The sequence below is a fragment of the Dendrobates tinctorius genome, unplaced genomic scaffold (assembly GCF_039654945.1).
Source record: "Dendrobates tinctorius isolate UK_male_01 unplaced genomic scaffold, ASM3965494v1 ptg000086l, whole genome shotgun sequence".
NCBI classification, from domain to species: Eukaryota; Metazoa; Chordata; class Amphibia; order Anura; family Dendrobatidae; genus Dendrobates; species Dendrobates tinctorius.
The window spans coordinates 30,862,527-30,878,841 of record NW_027361754.1 but is presented as its reverse complement, the minus strand read 5'-3'; the positions used below and the strand labels follow the sequence as shown (position 1 = coordinate 30,878,841).

At 41.8% G+C, this 16,315-nt stretch overlaps 1 protein-coding gene across 1 annotated transcript; it reads left to right on the top strand.

Moving 5' to 3' along the window:
• The first annotated feature begins 8,710 nt into the window (after positions 1-8,710).
• On the top strand, positions 8,711-15,504 carry LOC141098056 (nicotinamide N-methyltransferase-like). The gene is made up of 3 exons (XM_073585641.1): positions 8,711-8,861; positions 11,585-11,792; positions 14,922-15,504. The coding sequence occupies exons 1-3, from the start codon at positions 8,711-8,713 to the stop codon at positions 15,349-15,351; spliced, it is 789 nt and encodes a 262-aa protein (XP_073441742.1). The 3' UTR covers positions 15,352-15,504.
• Positions 15,505-16,315: the final 811 nt, after the last annotated feature.

The following is a 16,315-nucleotide window of genomic DNA, read 5'->3' as shown; positions in this document are numbered from 1 at the left end:
CACAGCACAGGAAGACAAATCTTTCAAGAGCATGGACAAGAAGGTCTGACGAGTTTTTATAGGAAGAGGTAATGACCACATCCGAAGCAGCTGAAATGGAGTTGCATGTTTCTGACCAGCATAGAAAGGGTTGTTAACCTCTTTAGCAGCAGAGGCAGCTAAATTAATTTAATATGGAAACAAATCACACCATCTCAAAAGAAGACTAGCGATTCATTACCCAACGTGACTGTCTAACTCCAGGTCTTCCTGGGCAACGTGACATCCACCCTGTATTCATTGTAAAAGCATATTGTAAAAATATATAATACTAGATGGTGGCCCGATTCTAACGCATCGGGTATTCTAGAATATATATGTAGCTTATTTATGAAGTTTTAATAATAATGCAGTAATGCACCCCCAATCCTGATATGCATGGTCTTCTCACCCCTCAATCCTGATATGCATGGTCCCATCACCCCCAATCCTGATATGCATGGTCCTCTCAACCCCCAATCCTGATATGCATGGTACCCCTCACCCCCCAATCCTGGTAAGCATGGTTCCCTCAACCTCCAATCCTGGAATGCATGGTCCTCTCGCCCCTCAATCCTGGTATGCATGGTCCTCTCACTCCTCTTTCCTGGTAAGCATGGTCCCCTCACCCCCCTTTCCTGGTATGCATGGTCCCTCTCACCCCCCTTTCCTGGTATGCATGGTCCCGTCACCCTCGTTTCCTGGTATGCATGGTCCCCTCACGCCCCAATCCTGATATGCATGGTCCCCTCATCCCCCTTTCCTGGTATGCATGGTCCTGTCACCCCCCTTTCCTGGTATGCATGGTCCCCTCACCCCCTTTCCTGGTATGCATGGTCCCCTCACCCCCCCTTTCCTGGTATGCAAGGTCCCCCTCACTCCTCTTTCCTTGTATGCATGATCCCGTCACCCCCCTTTCCTAGTATGCATGGTCCCCTCACCCCCCTTTGCTGGTATGCATGGTCCCTTCACCCCCCTTTCCTGGTATGCATGGACCCCTCACCTCCCTTTCCTGGCTGTGCATGGTCACCCTCTCCCCCCTATCCTGGTATGCATGGTCACCCTCACCCCCCTTTCCTGGTATGCATGGTCACACTCACCCCCCTTTGCTGGTATGCATGGTCCCCCTCCCCTTTGCTGGTATGCATGGTCCCCCTCACCCCCCTTTCCTGGTATGCATGGTCACCCTCACCCCCCTATCCTGGTATGCATCGTCTCCCTCACCCCCCTTTGCTGGTATGCATGGTCCCCCTCTCCCCCCTTTGCTGGTATGCATGGTCCCCCTCAACCTCCTTTCCTGGTATGCATGGTCCCCCTCACCCCTGGTATGCATGGTCCCTTCACCCCCCTTTCCTGGTATGCATGGACCCCTCACCTCCCTTTCCTGGCTGTGCATGGTCACCCTCTCCCCCCTATCCTGGTATGCATGGTCACCCTCACCCCCCTTTCCTGGTATGCATGGTCACACTCACCCCCCTTTGCTGGTATGCATGGTCCCCCTCCCCTTTGCTGGTATGCATGGTCCCCCTCACCCCCCTTTCCTGGTATGCATGGTCACCCTCACCCCCCTATCCTGGTATGCATCGTCTCCCTCACCCCCCTTTGCTGGTATGCATGGTCCCCCTCTCCCCCCTTTGCTGGTATGCATGGTCCCCCTCAACCTCCTTTCCTGGTATGCATGGTCCCCCTCACCCCTGGTATGCATGGTCCCGTCACCCCCCTTTCCTGGTATGAATGGTCACACTCACCCCCCTTTGCTGGTATGCATGGTCCCCCTCCCCTTTGCTGGTATGCATGGTCCCCCTCACCCCCCTTTGCTGGTATGCATGGTCCCCCTCTCCCCCCCTTTGCTGGTATGCATGGTCCCCCTCACCCCCCTTTCCTGGTAAGCATGGTCACCCTCACCCCCCTTTGCTGGTATGCATGGTCACCCTCACCCCTGGTATGCATAGTCCCGTCACCCCCCTTTCTGGTATGCATGGTCTGTGTTAAAATAAAAAATAGTTATATACTCACCTTCCGACGGCCCGCGATCTCCACTCCACGTGCCGTCCTTGCGGTCCCAGTAAAGCTTTGCGCAAAACACCGCTGATGACGTCGAGCTCTCGCGAGAGTGACGTCATTTCCAGTCTAAGGTGCAAGGCATTACTGAGACCGCGAGGCCGGGCGTGTGGAAAGGAGATCGAACGCCGTCGGAAGGTGAGTATAACCTTTTTTTACTTTAATTCTATTTTTTACAAATTAAGCGCTGCGCCCGATTGAGCGCTGCGCCCGCCACTGATCACTTACCGCTACAAACAGCTGAGCCTGTCACTGATTGGTCGCGACCAAACAGCGCCGCGGGATTTCGGTTACAGACAGACACACGATAAGACGATTATATACATATAGATACTAGTAGACCCTAGTCATTATAACAGCTCATGGCGCTAGCCGTAAATACACATGTCGGCACCCGAAAAGAGAAAGAAAGAGAATCCCAGCACTCAACAGGATAGAGATCAACGGCTGGATCCCCCAGTAAACATATCGCACAATTTTGTGTAAGACTGAGAAATTTGTATGGTTGGTAGTAGTTTAAAGAGCTATGCATATCTACACCTCAGATAGCTAGAAGTACAACAAGGTACACACTGTCCGAACCGGACCACACAACCAATCCTATAGCAGGCGATTCCACACGAAAAACAGAGCCTGCTTGAATCTCTGCTCAAGATATCCCAAGAAAAAATGTGAAATTATTTATAAAAGTTGACAAATATCAGTGTGCGTAGTAAATATATCCAGTTACTAATATGAGTTAGATAAATAAGAAAATTAATAAGTTGATTAAAGAGAATTAATAAAACTTTCGTGTGTTTATAATAGTGGATCTGAGTAGAAAAAAACTTCATAAAAAAAAAAGAAGTGTTATACTTGAAAAATATACATACATTTGTGTTTAAAATTAAAAGTATATTCCAGAAGAAAGTGCTAATAATTTACTAAAATTAATATATTATATAAATATGACTTAAGTAATATTCCTAGAGAGAATATATTTCAATAATTTAAGTGGAGAACCTCAGTGATTTCATTCAGTCCATACGGCCTTAATGTATTAAGTTTATATATCCAATATATCTCCTTACGATTCAAATTTTGGATTCTATTGTTAGTGCATACTGGGATATGTTCAATAGGACTGATTCTTAGTTCTTTATAATTTTTATTATGTTCTGTAAAAAAATGTTTAGAACGTCCATGCAGTAAAAAACATTTCTTAATATTATGATGGTGTGAATTGAGTCTTAAATGTAAAGGCTGTATACTTCTACCAATATATTGTTATCCACATTTGCACTCGATTAGATAGATCACAAAATTGGTCAAGCAATTAAGACTCGTTTTAATACAATCCCAAAACAAGAATGACCTAATTACAGGTGGAACTTCCAAAATACCATACTACCAACAAATAGATGGAAGCATATGCTTCCATCTATTTGTTGGTATTTTAGGACTTGTTTTAGTTATTTATATTATTATTTATACTATATACTAATAAAATTGTTTTTATTACATCTCTTTTTGATTTAACATGAGTCCATAAGGTTGGTGGTGCATCTGATGATGACACATAAATAAGTGAATCCACTCTTGAGAAAAGTTTTTCTTTAGGCCTGTTTCACACATCCGTTTTTGGTCATCAGTCAAAATCCGCCAATTTTATAAAAAAAACGGATCCGCCAAAAAAGGGGCGGATCCGTTTTTTTCCCCCCATTGATTTGCATTAATGGCGGATTTTGACTGATGGTCGTCCGTTGGGTCTGTTATTTGACGGATCCGTGAGAATTTTTGCGGCTCCCGGGCGGACCAGACGGACACTGCAACTTTCTTTTGGTTGACAGTCCGCTATTTCTAACTGCGCATGCCCGAAAGTTGAAGGCCGGGAGCAGTTTTAACCCTGAAATGCTGTCCTGGGAGCCGCTAAAATTCTCTCTCTCTCTCTCCTTTTTTCCTGGCACGGGTACCTTAAAAAATCAACCTTCGCCGGATCCGTAAATACAACGGTCCGGTGCCACACGTTGCTGTCAATCCGCCGACGGATCCGTTTTCCGCCAATTTTGCGGATTACAACTGATCTGAAAAATGGATGTGTGAAACAGGCTTATCTGTTGGTTCTCGTCCCCTTATGCATAAAAAAAAAAATTCTCAGCAATATTTCTTTATTCTTTTTGTTTCTTCCTGATTTTTCTTATTCCTACAAAAGATGTAATAAAGATTATGTTAGAAATGGACCATTTGTAAGTAAATAAGTTTGTATGATATTGGACTTTGACATGTCATGTGATGCTATTGGCTCCATTTTTTGAATTTGGGACTTATTTAAGAGCTGTCAAACATGTGCCTATATACTTTTGTGGTTTCCTGATGAAGGGGTCATAGTACTCCGAAACGCGTTGGAATAAAGCCACTTTTTCATCTGAATATCCATTTGGACTTCTATCTTTCAAGCAGCGTGGAGTTAATCCACCTTTTTATCCCATTTTTTTAACTCTGGCTGGTCATGAGGAGACCGGTGGATCTGCAGCAGCTAATATTCCTATGAGCCTGTGTTTGGACTCTATCTGGTGAGTAAAATCTGATTAGAGGTATCTCTTAATACCCAGATAAGACCCTATTGCGCTTTTACTTTCCTTCCAGCTTTTTATTGACAGTGAGTCCTCTAACATACTCAACTCTGCTACATTGCTGGGCTCTGCTACTGTATATTGCTACAGGTGTGAAGAAAAGGGGTTGAAAGAAGAGGTACCTGAAAGCCTTTCTCTGCCACATAAGTAAAATAAAAGTATTATAAATGGAACATTTTGCAATAAGGCCCCGAAGCTTCAAATTACAACTCCGACTACGATATTAGACTGATCAAAGAACATTCTGTAAATTGCGTGACCGAATAAAAATTCTTTTCTGAAATCACAGTCATAATTCATTGTCTAAGTTTAGATACATTTACAAAATATGTAAAATGTTGGCACTGTAACAAGATCCCAATGTCGCATGTATAGACGTAAAACTGTGCATTTTTTCTTCAAAAATCATGAGAGCTGTAAACAAGGAAACCATAACACATTTTTGAAGAGGAATTTTTGCGCACAAAACACATCACATATTTGAGTCACCAAATTATAAAAGGCAAAGAAAAACTTGAGAAAATTTACTATTAAACCTACCGCCACCTGAGAAAGCCGAGGAGCAGAGGTAAGAGACTCTGACACTTTTTTTGCCTTTTAATGATTTGATTTTAATGTACCAACTAATAAAAAAAGCAAATGCAAGAGGAGAAATACCAAGGTAAAGTGGGAAAAAAGGATGAAATGGTTCCTTGAAGTTAGAAACATTAACATCTAACTGAGATTATTGTATGTGTCAAAATGCTGTCAAATTTTTCTTTGATCATGATCCAGTTTACTTTCACCCTAATTTGTTTTGTCAACTCAGTCTTCATTAGTGAGCGAAGGAGAGTTTTTCAAAAATAGATATATTTGGTCAGAGGCTTTAGAATACCCTGAAGGGACTAAGTGCGGGTGATTTTTGACATTTGTCACAGTATTTACGACATAGAAAAATCCAACAACTATAGATTTATCATACAAATCTCATGGAGCCCAACTCATCACACGCATGAAAAAAAATCAATGAACAAAAGGTCTAAAGGAATAATTTTTATAGTTTGCCTTCAGCAGGATGGGGGACATGTATTACTGGAAGGAGAGAGTATGGGAGCATTCTGCCAGGGTGAGGGACATTAGTACAGGAAGGGGCCTAGGACATTATTACTGAAAGGGGTTAAGGATAGGTGACATTATTACTGGAAAGGGTCTAGGATAGAGGACATTATTATCAGAAGGGGCTCAGGATGGAGGACATTGTTATTGGAAAGGATATAGGATTGAGGACATTATTTTTGGAAAGGGCACAGGATGGGGACATTATTACTGGAAAGGGCACAGGATAGGGGACATTATTATTGGAAAAGGCACAGGATGGGGACATTATTACCAGAAGGGGCTCAGGATGCAGGACATTATTACTGAAAGAGGCTGAAGATGGGCAACATTATTACTGGAAGGGGCCCAGGATGTTGGACATTATTACTGAAAGGGGCTGGGGATGGTGAGCATTATTACTGGAAGGGGTCCCGGATAGGGACATTATAACTGGAAAGAGCACAGGAAGGGGGACATTAATAAAGGAAGGGGCTCAGGATGGAGGACATTAGTATAGGATGTGAGATATTATTTCATTATGGAAAGGCAACACATATCTCTTTATATGATTTAGAACTGTACAAGGGATAATATGTATGAATACTATGTAGGTGAGCACCTAGGTCCAAATTTTGCGCTTTGGCCCATCGCACTGTAGTTATGTCAATGAATGTAACTCACCTAGAGCGAAGGATTTTGCACCAGAGGATAAGGGACCAAAGGAGCACTCACATGTCCTAATCAAGTCTCCAACGGAAGAAGTTTCTTTTGTGTTGAGCTAACAAGAGCTGCACAAAAAGTAAAACAGGCCCAAAAATTCAATTGCAATTTTTTTTTATGAATATTAAAAAATAGTGAAATGCATCATATAAACGCTCAAAAGAACCTTCACATTCATTTATATGGAAAAACGACTTAATGTTCATATGTTCGGGCTTTTTAGCATCTTTTACGAGTTTCAGATTTATAAAAATGCCTGACTGCAGAAAATGCTTGAAAATGTGCACGTTCCTTTTTATGGTGGATTTCACCTGCTATTTGCCTGAAAAAATGCAGAAAAAGCACCTCGTAAAATGAAGAGTGCAGAGTCTGTGAAAGTGGATGTGATCGTGTTCTGTCTTATGTCACTTCTTTTACCCACTTCAGAGTTCACTCTGAATTTTTTTTAATTGGTTTTAGAGCAGAACCTTAACAAAAAATGCCCTAACTCCACCAGAAAACTCCAAAGGTCCCAGTTTCCGCTCACTGCCTATGTACACGTGTAGGTTTTCAGGAGTTTTTGGAATAGAAAGTGGCATTTGGGGACAGGGTCTTTTTGCTTATTTATTTTAGAGGAAACTGAGCAGAACCTCTAAGTTCTTGAGGAGTTTTGCATTCTTAAGAGTTTCCGCTCAAAACGTTTCTCAAAAAGACTCTGTGTGCACTTAAATACTGAACGGAAACTGAAAACAACCAAAGAACAAATATAGTAGTGCCACCATATAGAGGGCAACAGGAATACTCACAAAGCATATAGCATACCACGAAGAACAGAGTACAAAAGCCTGTTTAAAATGTCATAAAATATTTCCAATTTTATTTAATCATACATATGAAAATTATATAATAAATAATTATGGACCAAAAAATGTTCAATTTGCAAAAGACACAAACAGTGACAAAGTGGGTGATATAAACAATTAATATAAGGACTGAGGAAGCCCACACGAAACGCGCGTTGGGGCTGCTGTGCGTGGTATACTGGGACTTATTAGGGTAAGAACTCCGTCTTTTGATAGCGCTATGGCACTTTATTGATATGGAGTGTATTATTATGTTCAGAGGCGGTTACTTATATTAAATGTTATTGAATTAACTAATTGAGCTCTTCTCTGTATAAGTGGCCATATATATTGGGATGCTTTAGCGCAATATTCATTCTCTTATTGGAGTCTGAGATACCCAGTCCTTATGTTAATTGTTTGTACCACCCACTTTGTCACTGTTTGTGTCTTTTGCAAATTGAACATTTTTTGGTCCATAATTATTTTTTCTATGTATGACTAAATAAAATTGGAAATGTTTTATGACATTTTAAACAGGCTTTTGTACTCTGTTCTTCGTGGTATGAACGGAAACTCAGAAACTGTTTAGAAACTTGGAGGTCCTGCTTAGTTTGCTCTAAGAAAAAAATTGCAAAAAGATTCCATTTGCACATACCCAAAGACTGCAAAAAAAAAAACTCTGCAAAACACTTCAAAAAACAAAAACTCCCCCAAAAATACTTTTCAAAGAAGGAGCAATTCCACTCGAAAACTCATTGCATTTTATCAGGTAAAAAAACTCATTGTGAATATATCGTTTTAGGCTATGTTTCCACGATGAGTAGTTGGTCAGTTTTTTTACAGAGGGCCCTAACTGTTACTTGGCAAGTGGTGATTCCAGAAACGCTGCTGCATAAAGTGGCCATGGAGGCACGTGAGAGAGGAGCTCACTTTGGCCCGGAAAAGACCTTTCAGTAGCTACAAAAACTAGTGTACCATTCTTTGCTAAAGTCTGTGGTAGAGGAAGTATGCCGGCTCTGTAGGATCTGTGAATTGGCCAAACCTCCAGAACAGAGAGCCCCCACACAAACTATTGTGACCCCGGCACCTCTAGAAGTGTCAATGATCGATTACTTGACAATAGGTCCAGTTCACCAAGGGTATGAACATTGCTTGGTAATGACGGATCATTTCACCAAGTTTGCCGTCGTGAATCTGACACGGGACCAAACAGCTGAAGAACTGTGTGCACATAGCCTTACAAAGGTTCATATCTAAAAAAGAAATTGTAAAAATTGAATGTCTAGAAAGTTGTGGCATATGATTACAGGCGACTCTGATGGAAATTGTCTTTGATTGCTAATATGTATCATATATAATTTTTTACTATCAGGTCTAAAGCAGAGGCTTTCGAACATCATGGCCACCGGTTACACCTCCCAGCAAACCTACGTTGATCACTTTAATCCCAAAGATTACTTACAGACATACTACGAGCCAAAGACAGGAATGCTTTATGGAGAATGGACAGAATTTATATTAAGAAATCTACATGAAACTTTCACTAATGGTAAGGAAATATTTCATTTGTGTTCATTTTTCTATGGAGGAGGAGGTAAGCTGTGATGTCACCAATTGTGAATGGTGGATCCTGTGTTTTCTACTGTATATAGAGGTGTTATCAGTCATTGTACAGGAGGGGGAGAAGGTGAGCTGTGATATCACCTACTATGAATGGTGGATCCTGTGTTACCTACTGTATACAGAGGTATTATCAGTCATTGTACAGGAGGGGGAAGTGAGCTGTGACATCATTTATTGTGAATAGTGTATCCTCTGTTATCTACTGTATATAGAGGTGTTATCAATCATTGTACAAGAGGGGGAGGAGGTTAGCTTGTAAGCAGGTTGCGGAATGCAGTGACGGGCATGAAGCAGAGCAAGGGTTAACAGGTTTATTAATAGGGAAGCAATGGGTTAAACAGGGTAAAAATAGTACAGTTAGCAAAGGATATGGTGAGGTGAAGAAATAACGGCTCAAATAATGGCAATCCTGATGAATGTAGCCAGAAAAGTCAATAATGCCTGAGTACATGAAGTAAATAGTGCCGACAAAGGCTGGCGCGGTGTCTCTTCAAATCAGGTCCTGTGGGCAACAATGCCCCGTCTTCTGGAGGCAGTGGTCGGTCTCCAGTCCCTTCCACTGTGCCTAGTCCATATACTGCAGTGGCTGACAAGGGTATGGGCCCAAGTCCTGTACAAGCCCAACATGGATCTGGAAATATACACTGGTGCAGTCAGGGTGCAAGTGTCTGGGCAAATATTCACCGGTTAGGTCAGGGCACAAGTATCAGTCCCGTATGCGGTCCCTCTTATGTGGCGCTTGTGCTGTACTCACGGACACTGAGCGTACGGTGCCTTTCACTCTGGTAGTCACTGGCACATTGCACCTTATCTCTGTAGTCATTGGGCACACTCTGCACGTTCCTCTCCCTGTCTGGTCCCCGCTGCTGGCGGCGGGCGACGGCAGACGCTGGCCTGCACTATGCTAGTGCTCCCAGAACGGAACACTTCTCTCCCTGGCTGCTGCTGCACACACCTGGCTCTGCAGTCTCTGCAACGGTCCCTCTTCCTGGACTGCTGTGGCACTCCCAGCGCTCCTCAGTACAGCAGTCCCTCTGCAGACATCAGGTCAGTGCAGCCTGTCATGGCACCAGTGCTCTCCTGGTGGGGGCAGGGGAAGCTCACTGTTCTACGCGCTGCTCCGCGTTCGCGCCAAACTGACTTGCTGCGTGCGCTTTTCCTCTTTATGCCCCCACTGCTGCGCGCACTTTTCTCCTCTCACTCCCTGCCCCCCTGGGGACAGCAGGAAGGTCCGCCTCACTAGCACTTCCCCCTGGCAATAGGGGAAGGTCTGGCTCACTCAGGCTTCACCCCAGGAACAGGGGATGCAGCCTTTTCAGTTCCGGACCCAGCATGCAAGTACCCGCAGTCCGGCCGTCCCACTTACAAGCTATGACATCACCTATTGTGAATGATGGATCCTGTGTTATCCACTGTATATAGAGGTGTTATAACTCATTGTACAGGAGGAGGAGGTGAGCTGTGACATCACCTATTGTGAATGTTGGATCCTGTGTTATCTACTGTATAAAGAGGTTTATCAGTCATTGTACAGGAGGCAGTGGAGGTGAGCTGTGACATCACATATTGTGGATGATGGATCCTATGTTATCTACAGCATATAGAGATGTTCCCTTTCATTGTATTCTTGCCTGTGATGACAATGAGACTGCTGAAAAGTCTTCTGCACAGAACAATAGGCTCAATGAAAATCATGAAAATTGCAAAATTTCCAGAAAACATTATCGCAATCTTAAAAAAAGCTTTTAGCATAAAAATCTAATCTAAACAATACATTGTATTCTGGTGAACACATTGCCTTCAAAGAAGACTGAGTATTTTGCGGTATTCTTACTCATATCCACATAATATGGGTAATATTATATGGATGCCCAAACATCATGCCCGTCTGTGCTTGTTGGAACACTCGGATGAAAACCGTAGGAATCAATACAGCGTCAGTCCCCAATTACTATAAAACATTTTGCATTACAGCTGGAGGGAGATTTGTGCACTCAAGTTATGCAACGTGGCAGGCGGCCAACATCCGGACATTCCTAACCGTATTCAATAGAGTTCAACCATATTCAATAGAGTTCAGCTCAGGTCGCTACATGGGTTATTTAAGTTCTGCCATGGTGAACTCAGAAAACCTTTTTCTATTGAATCGGACCTGTGGTAGGTAACTAAAAAAAAGCTAAAAGCAAATTCTTTCATCTGAGGCACAGAAATAAAAGCAATTGATCTTTAAAAATGGCAGGTTTCTATAAATCATGATTTCCATGATTTCCTATATGAACCCCCTAACCCTTAGCTAGGATTGGCGTGTAGTGATGAGCGCGAGTGTGCTTGTTACTTGAGTTTTCCGAGCGTGTTCGTGTGTTCTCTGAGTATCTTGGGCGTGCTTGTAAATTATGTCTGATTCACTGCAGCTGCATGATTTGCGGCTGCTAGACAGCCTGAATACAATTCCTGCATGTATTCAGGCTGTCTAGCAGCCGCAAATCATGCAGCTGCGGGGGGGGAGGGGACTCAGACAGAATTTACAAGCATGCCCAAGATACTCGGAGAACACCCGAGCATGCTCGGAATACTCGGGTATTGAGCACACTCGCTCATCACTATTGGTGTGTTATTTCTGATATTTTACATGTTGTGTTCTTACATAAGGTGGAGTAAGAGGGGACACGCTGCTTGATTTTGGCACTGGACCCACCATTTATCAACTCCTCTCGGCTTGCGAATCGTTTGATAAAATCATCGTCTCTGATTTTCTTGAGCAAAATCTTGCAGAATTTCATAAATGGTTGAAAAAGGATCTGGATGCTTTTGATTGGACTCACATCATCAAGTATGTTTGTGATCTGGAGGGAAACAAGTAAGTTTACAACAACTTGACACATAAGAAATAATGGTTACAAATAGAATGTCTGGTACAATGTATCACTTCAGTCCACGCTGAGGTTTGTGCAGGGCTACTGCTAATAATCAGCCTTTCAGTTCTCGTTGTTGGAACCACCACTTTTCCCGAGATACATCTCGGTATCCTAAAATTCCCCGTGTTAATTAAGGGGCCGATTTATTATTGCTTTTGCTGTTTTTTTGTCTAGCTTTGTACATTTTGCGCCTGTATTTATTATTTGCACCATGTTGATCTTTTCCTTTTCACCTGCTTTATATGTTGATCTGTGTTATTTTCTTTCATTATTTTTAGCTCCTCATTATGGTCTTTATTTAGTCTTTACAGATATTTTCGCTTGATTCATCATTTGTGAATTTTCAAAAAAAAGTCACATTTTCTTGGATGCATTTGTACTTCAGTCATCCCCTTGGAGTGATTTTAGGTGCTTAAGAAAATTTTGCATTTTTTTGTGGAATTTTGCAAAACATGTGACTTTTTGAGCTAAAAAGATGCAAAAAAATGGTTAAAGGACAACATAAAGATTAGTTTTCACTTTGTACAGAATTCATAAAACACGTGGAAATTTTTTATGAATTTGGTGCAAAAAAAAACAAGTACAAATATCACAAGACAAAGGAGGAGGAGAAGGAATTAGAGGAGAACACAGAATGTCTGTGTCTGCCCCTAACTCCTCATCCTCCATAGAATTTTAAAAGCACCAACTGGTCAGCTCCTATCTCAATAATGGGAAAATCTGTAAGCACTGAAGACATCTCTAATAAGGTATATTACAAACGTGATTATTTTTGCGCTCGCTATTACTTTCTGTAAAGAAATTAATGCAATGGTTATTCTTTAACTTTGCAATAAGTATTACACCTTAATTCCATACCATTAGGAATTTTTTCCAAATGATCGGCTTCAATATTTTTTTGTTACTCAAATGTACTAAACATAGAGCAAAAAAACCCAATGAAGCTAACATTATCCAACAGAACTTTATTAGTACATGTTACACTACACACAAGTACTGACTAACTCTTTTTGACAAATTGTGTGCACATCTCAAAAAAAACATTTCAATCAAAAGCAAAGTTAATCTACATAGTTCATAGCCAAACCAAAGAAATAAGCCAGACTATAAACTGGTATATTTGACAAGTGTAAGAGCATGTTCACACTGTGGCCATTTAACAGACAAAACCCTGAAGAAACCCAAAGCGAGCACATACCCTGTAGTAGTAAATAGTAATAGAACATGTAAGTAACAAAGGGGACTTGGTTAACGCTATTTTGATCAAAAAAGCATAAAAGCCATCCCACCGTGAAAAGGGACAGTCCTACCCTGTTTCTAGTATTGAAACCTTACCAGCCGACTTCAATGTGAATAAGGGCAGAGCATGACTCAGACACCCATCCATGGGAAGCTACCTAGATGAAATACTCAGCTTAGAAAGGGGGGTACAAGGTCACTATTTGTACATAGTACACAAAATTACAGCAAGACAAAAGAAATGAGCCGGAGCATAAGCTTGTATATGTGCAAAGTGTAAGGGCACGTTCACACTCTGGCCATTTCATAGATAAAACCCAAGAAAAAAACAAAGTGAGCATATACCCTACAGCAAGTAAATGAATATATAGTAGTACATAGAGATAACATAGGGTACTTACTTAACGCTAAGCCAATAGCTCAGTATGTGCCTCCCTTGAAAGTGTTTGTCCACTACTCAAACAACCCCTTCTCAACCCCTATGTTTCTCCCTAATAATAACACACATACCTCCAGTACCGGTGCCATTATATGGTGTTGACACTGGTTCTCCCGGGGATTGCATGACATTATTATGTGACGTGATTCCTGAGGCCAATCTGCGCTGGCTTCACTCTCTCAGCCTTTGGACAAATCATCCACATCTGGAGGAAGTGTGGGTTGCTACCCCTTTTTGAAACCATTTACGGTATTCGAGCATCCCACCCTTGCCAACATGTTTTATAAAAGATTTGAAGATCTAAGGCAGGTTTCACATTTGGGTTAAAGGCCGCAGCGTCGGCTTGCGCACGACCACCGCTAAGCCCCGCCCCCTGCCGCGCCTCCGCCGGTAGCTCCTCCTATGGACACATGACGCTGCATGCATCCTGCGTCCCCTATCTTTATCACTGGGGATGCAGGCCGTGCGCAGTATGCGTTTGGCAGCACATGCGTCCTTTTGATGCTGCACCGAGCGCACCAAATTGCAACCTGTTGTGTTTGGTGCTGGTCGGCGCAGCGTCAAAAGGACGCATGCGCCACCAAATGCATACTGCGCACAGCCTACGTCCCCAGTGATAAAGAAAGGGGACGCAAGACGCATGCAGTGTAATGTGTCCGTAGGCGGAGCTACCGGCGGAGGCACGGCAGGGGGCGGGGCTTAGCGGCGGCTTGTGCAGGCCGACGCTGCGGCCTTTAACGCAAATGTGAAACTGGCGTAAGACAGATTCACACACAAAGGTTAAATCAAATTATGCAGAAAAAAAACCTTACACAATAGCAAACTATGAACAATAGATCAAAAAAATATAATCAACAGTTAACCAGACAAAATATCAAAAGAGGTACAATAGCACTAAGTATGTATTATACTCGGCCTCCATTATCCGGAAGAGCCTCCATACCTACCATTATAGCAGGGGCGAAGAGACAGAAGAAGACTCCATGCTGCCTCCTGAAATCTTATCAGGACTCCACTTTTCTTTGTCTGATCTTAACTTTTATATCAAATTCTTAGCCTCAATTATACCTTTAGGGGGAAAAAAAGGTAAAATTGACAGACTTTTATAGCATCAAAACAAGCGGCAAAAAGGTCTTTCTTGACCATACGAGAAGAGCAACCCAAGACTTGTGATATTTGGGGGCCCTGAAGCTCCAAGTAACGCTACTCTTGAGTCAGAGATGGGTATGTTGCAATTCGGGCACTTTCTTTGTAATGTTCTATTCAAACATATGGATGGACATTGACTTCCTGAGATAAACTAGCTTGATCTCATATTTTGGTCTGGTATCTGCTATCACTTCCATAACATACAAGTTACACCATGTGACACTTCATTCTTTTCTGCTTGAAGGGAAGATTATGAGAAAAAGGCAGAAAAACTGCGCAGTAAGGTGAAAGAAGTCCTGAAATGTGACGCTCTGAAAAGAAACCCTTATGACCCTGTCGTCGTGCCACCGGTGGATTGTCTCCTGTCTTGTCTCTGCCTTGAAGTCCCATGTCAAGACATAAAGTCATACTGTGAAGTTCTGAAAAATTTCAAAGACTTGATAAAACCAGGAGGTCACCTTTTAATTTCAAGTGTGTTGAATTGTACATTTTATTATGTTGGCAAAACATGTTTTGGTTCAATGACCACAAAGAAGGAAGAGCTTGAGATGGCCTTCAAAGAAGCCGGTTACCAGATCGAAAAAGCCGCATATGCTCCACGGATTGATAAGTCACAGACGGATATTTCTAACTACGATGCTCACTATTTCATTCTTGCACGTAAACCTAAGTAATACTAAATCTTCAACCAGCATTTTTTTTGTAAATGCTATTATACAGTATATCTGCATGTCTTAATTTGTAAGCATAATTAAACATATTAGTGATTATGTGGTTTGTGGTTGGGTTGTGGCTGAAAAAAAATAAATAAAAACATACTGGATAAATTCAGATGAGTAAAATATTTCACTTTTTCATACAGCAGTGGATTTCATATGTGAATGTGATAATATGAGATACATCCAATACAAGAGAAAACAGAGGCCTCATCTGGGGAGGATGCACCAATTTTGCTATATTGGCGTGCTAAAATAACCTAAAATAGAGATGCCCAAACTTTTTTAGCTTGTAAGACACTTTCCCAAGGCAGTTGTGGTAATCAAAGAGAAAAAAATATATAAAAATTGAATCACATAATTTTGCTTAGCAGGAAAAAGAGCCTCCAATATCTTTTTCCATATTAATGATTATGTGGTTTGTGGTTGGGTTGTGGCTGAAAAAAATAAATAAAAACATACTGGATAAATTCAGACGAGTAAAATATTCCACTTTTTTATACAGCAGTGGATTTCATATGTAACATAACATAGTAACATAGTTATTAAGGTTGAAGGAAGACTTTAAGTCCATCTAGTTCAACCCATATCCTGTCCTAACTTGCCCTATCATGTTGATCCAGAGAAAGGCAAAAAAAACCCATGTGGCAAACAGTAAGCTTCACATTGGGGAAAAAAATTCCTTCCCGACCCCACATACGGCAATCAGACTAGCTCCCTGGATCAACGCAATATTAAGGAAACTAGTGTATATACCCTGTAATATTATACTTTTCAAGAAAGGCATCCAGTCCCTACTTAAATTTTAGTAGGGAATCACTCATTACAGCATCATATGGCAGAGAGTTCCATAGTCTCACTGCTCTTACAGTAAAGAATCCACGTCTGTGAGTTTGCTTAAACCTTCTTTCCTCCAGTCGTA

Bases quoted from the DNA above. Each gene is read 5' to 3' on its own strand.
- LOC141098056 (XM_073585641.1), top strand. From the start codon at position 8,711: ATGGCCACCGGTTACACCTCCCAGCAAACCTACGTTGATCACTTTAAT. The intron at 8,862-11,584 runs GTAAGGAAATAT...TTCTTACATAAG, and splicing joins ACATGAAACTTTCACTAATG to GTGGAGTAAGAGGGGACACG. The intron at 11,793-14,921 runs GTAAGTTTACAA...TTCTGCTTGAAG, and splicing joins TGTGATCTGGAGGGAAACAA to GGAAGATTATGAGAAAAAGG.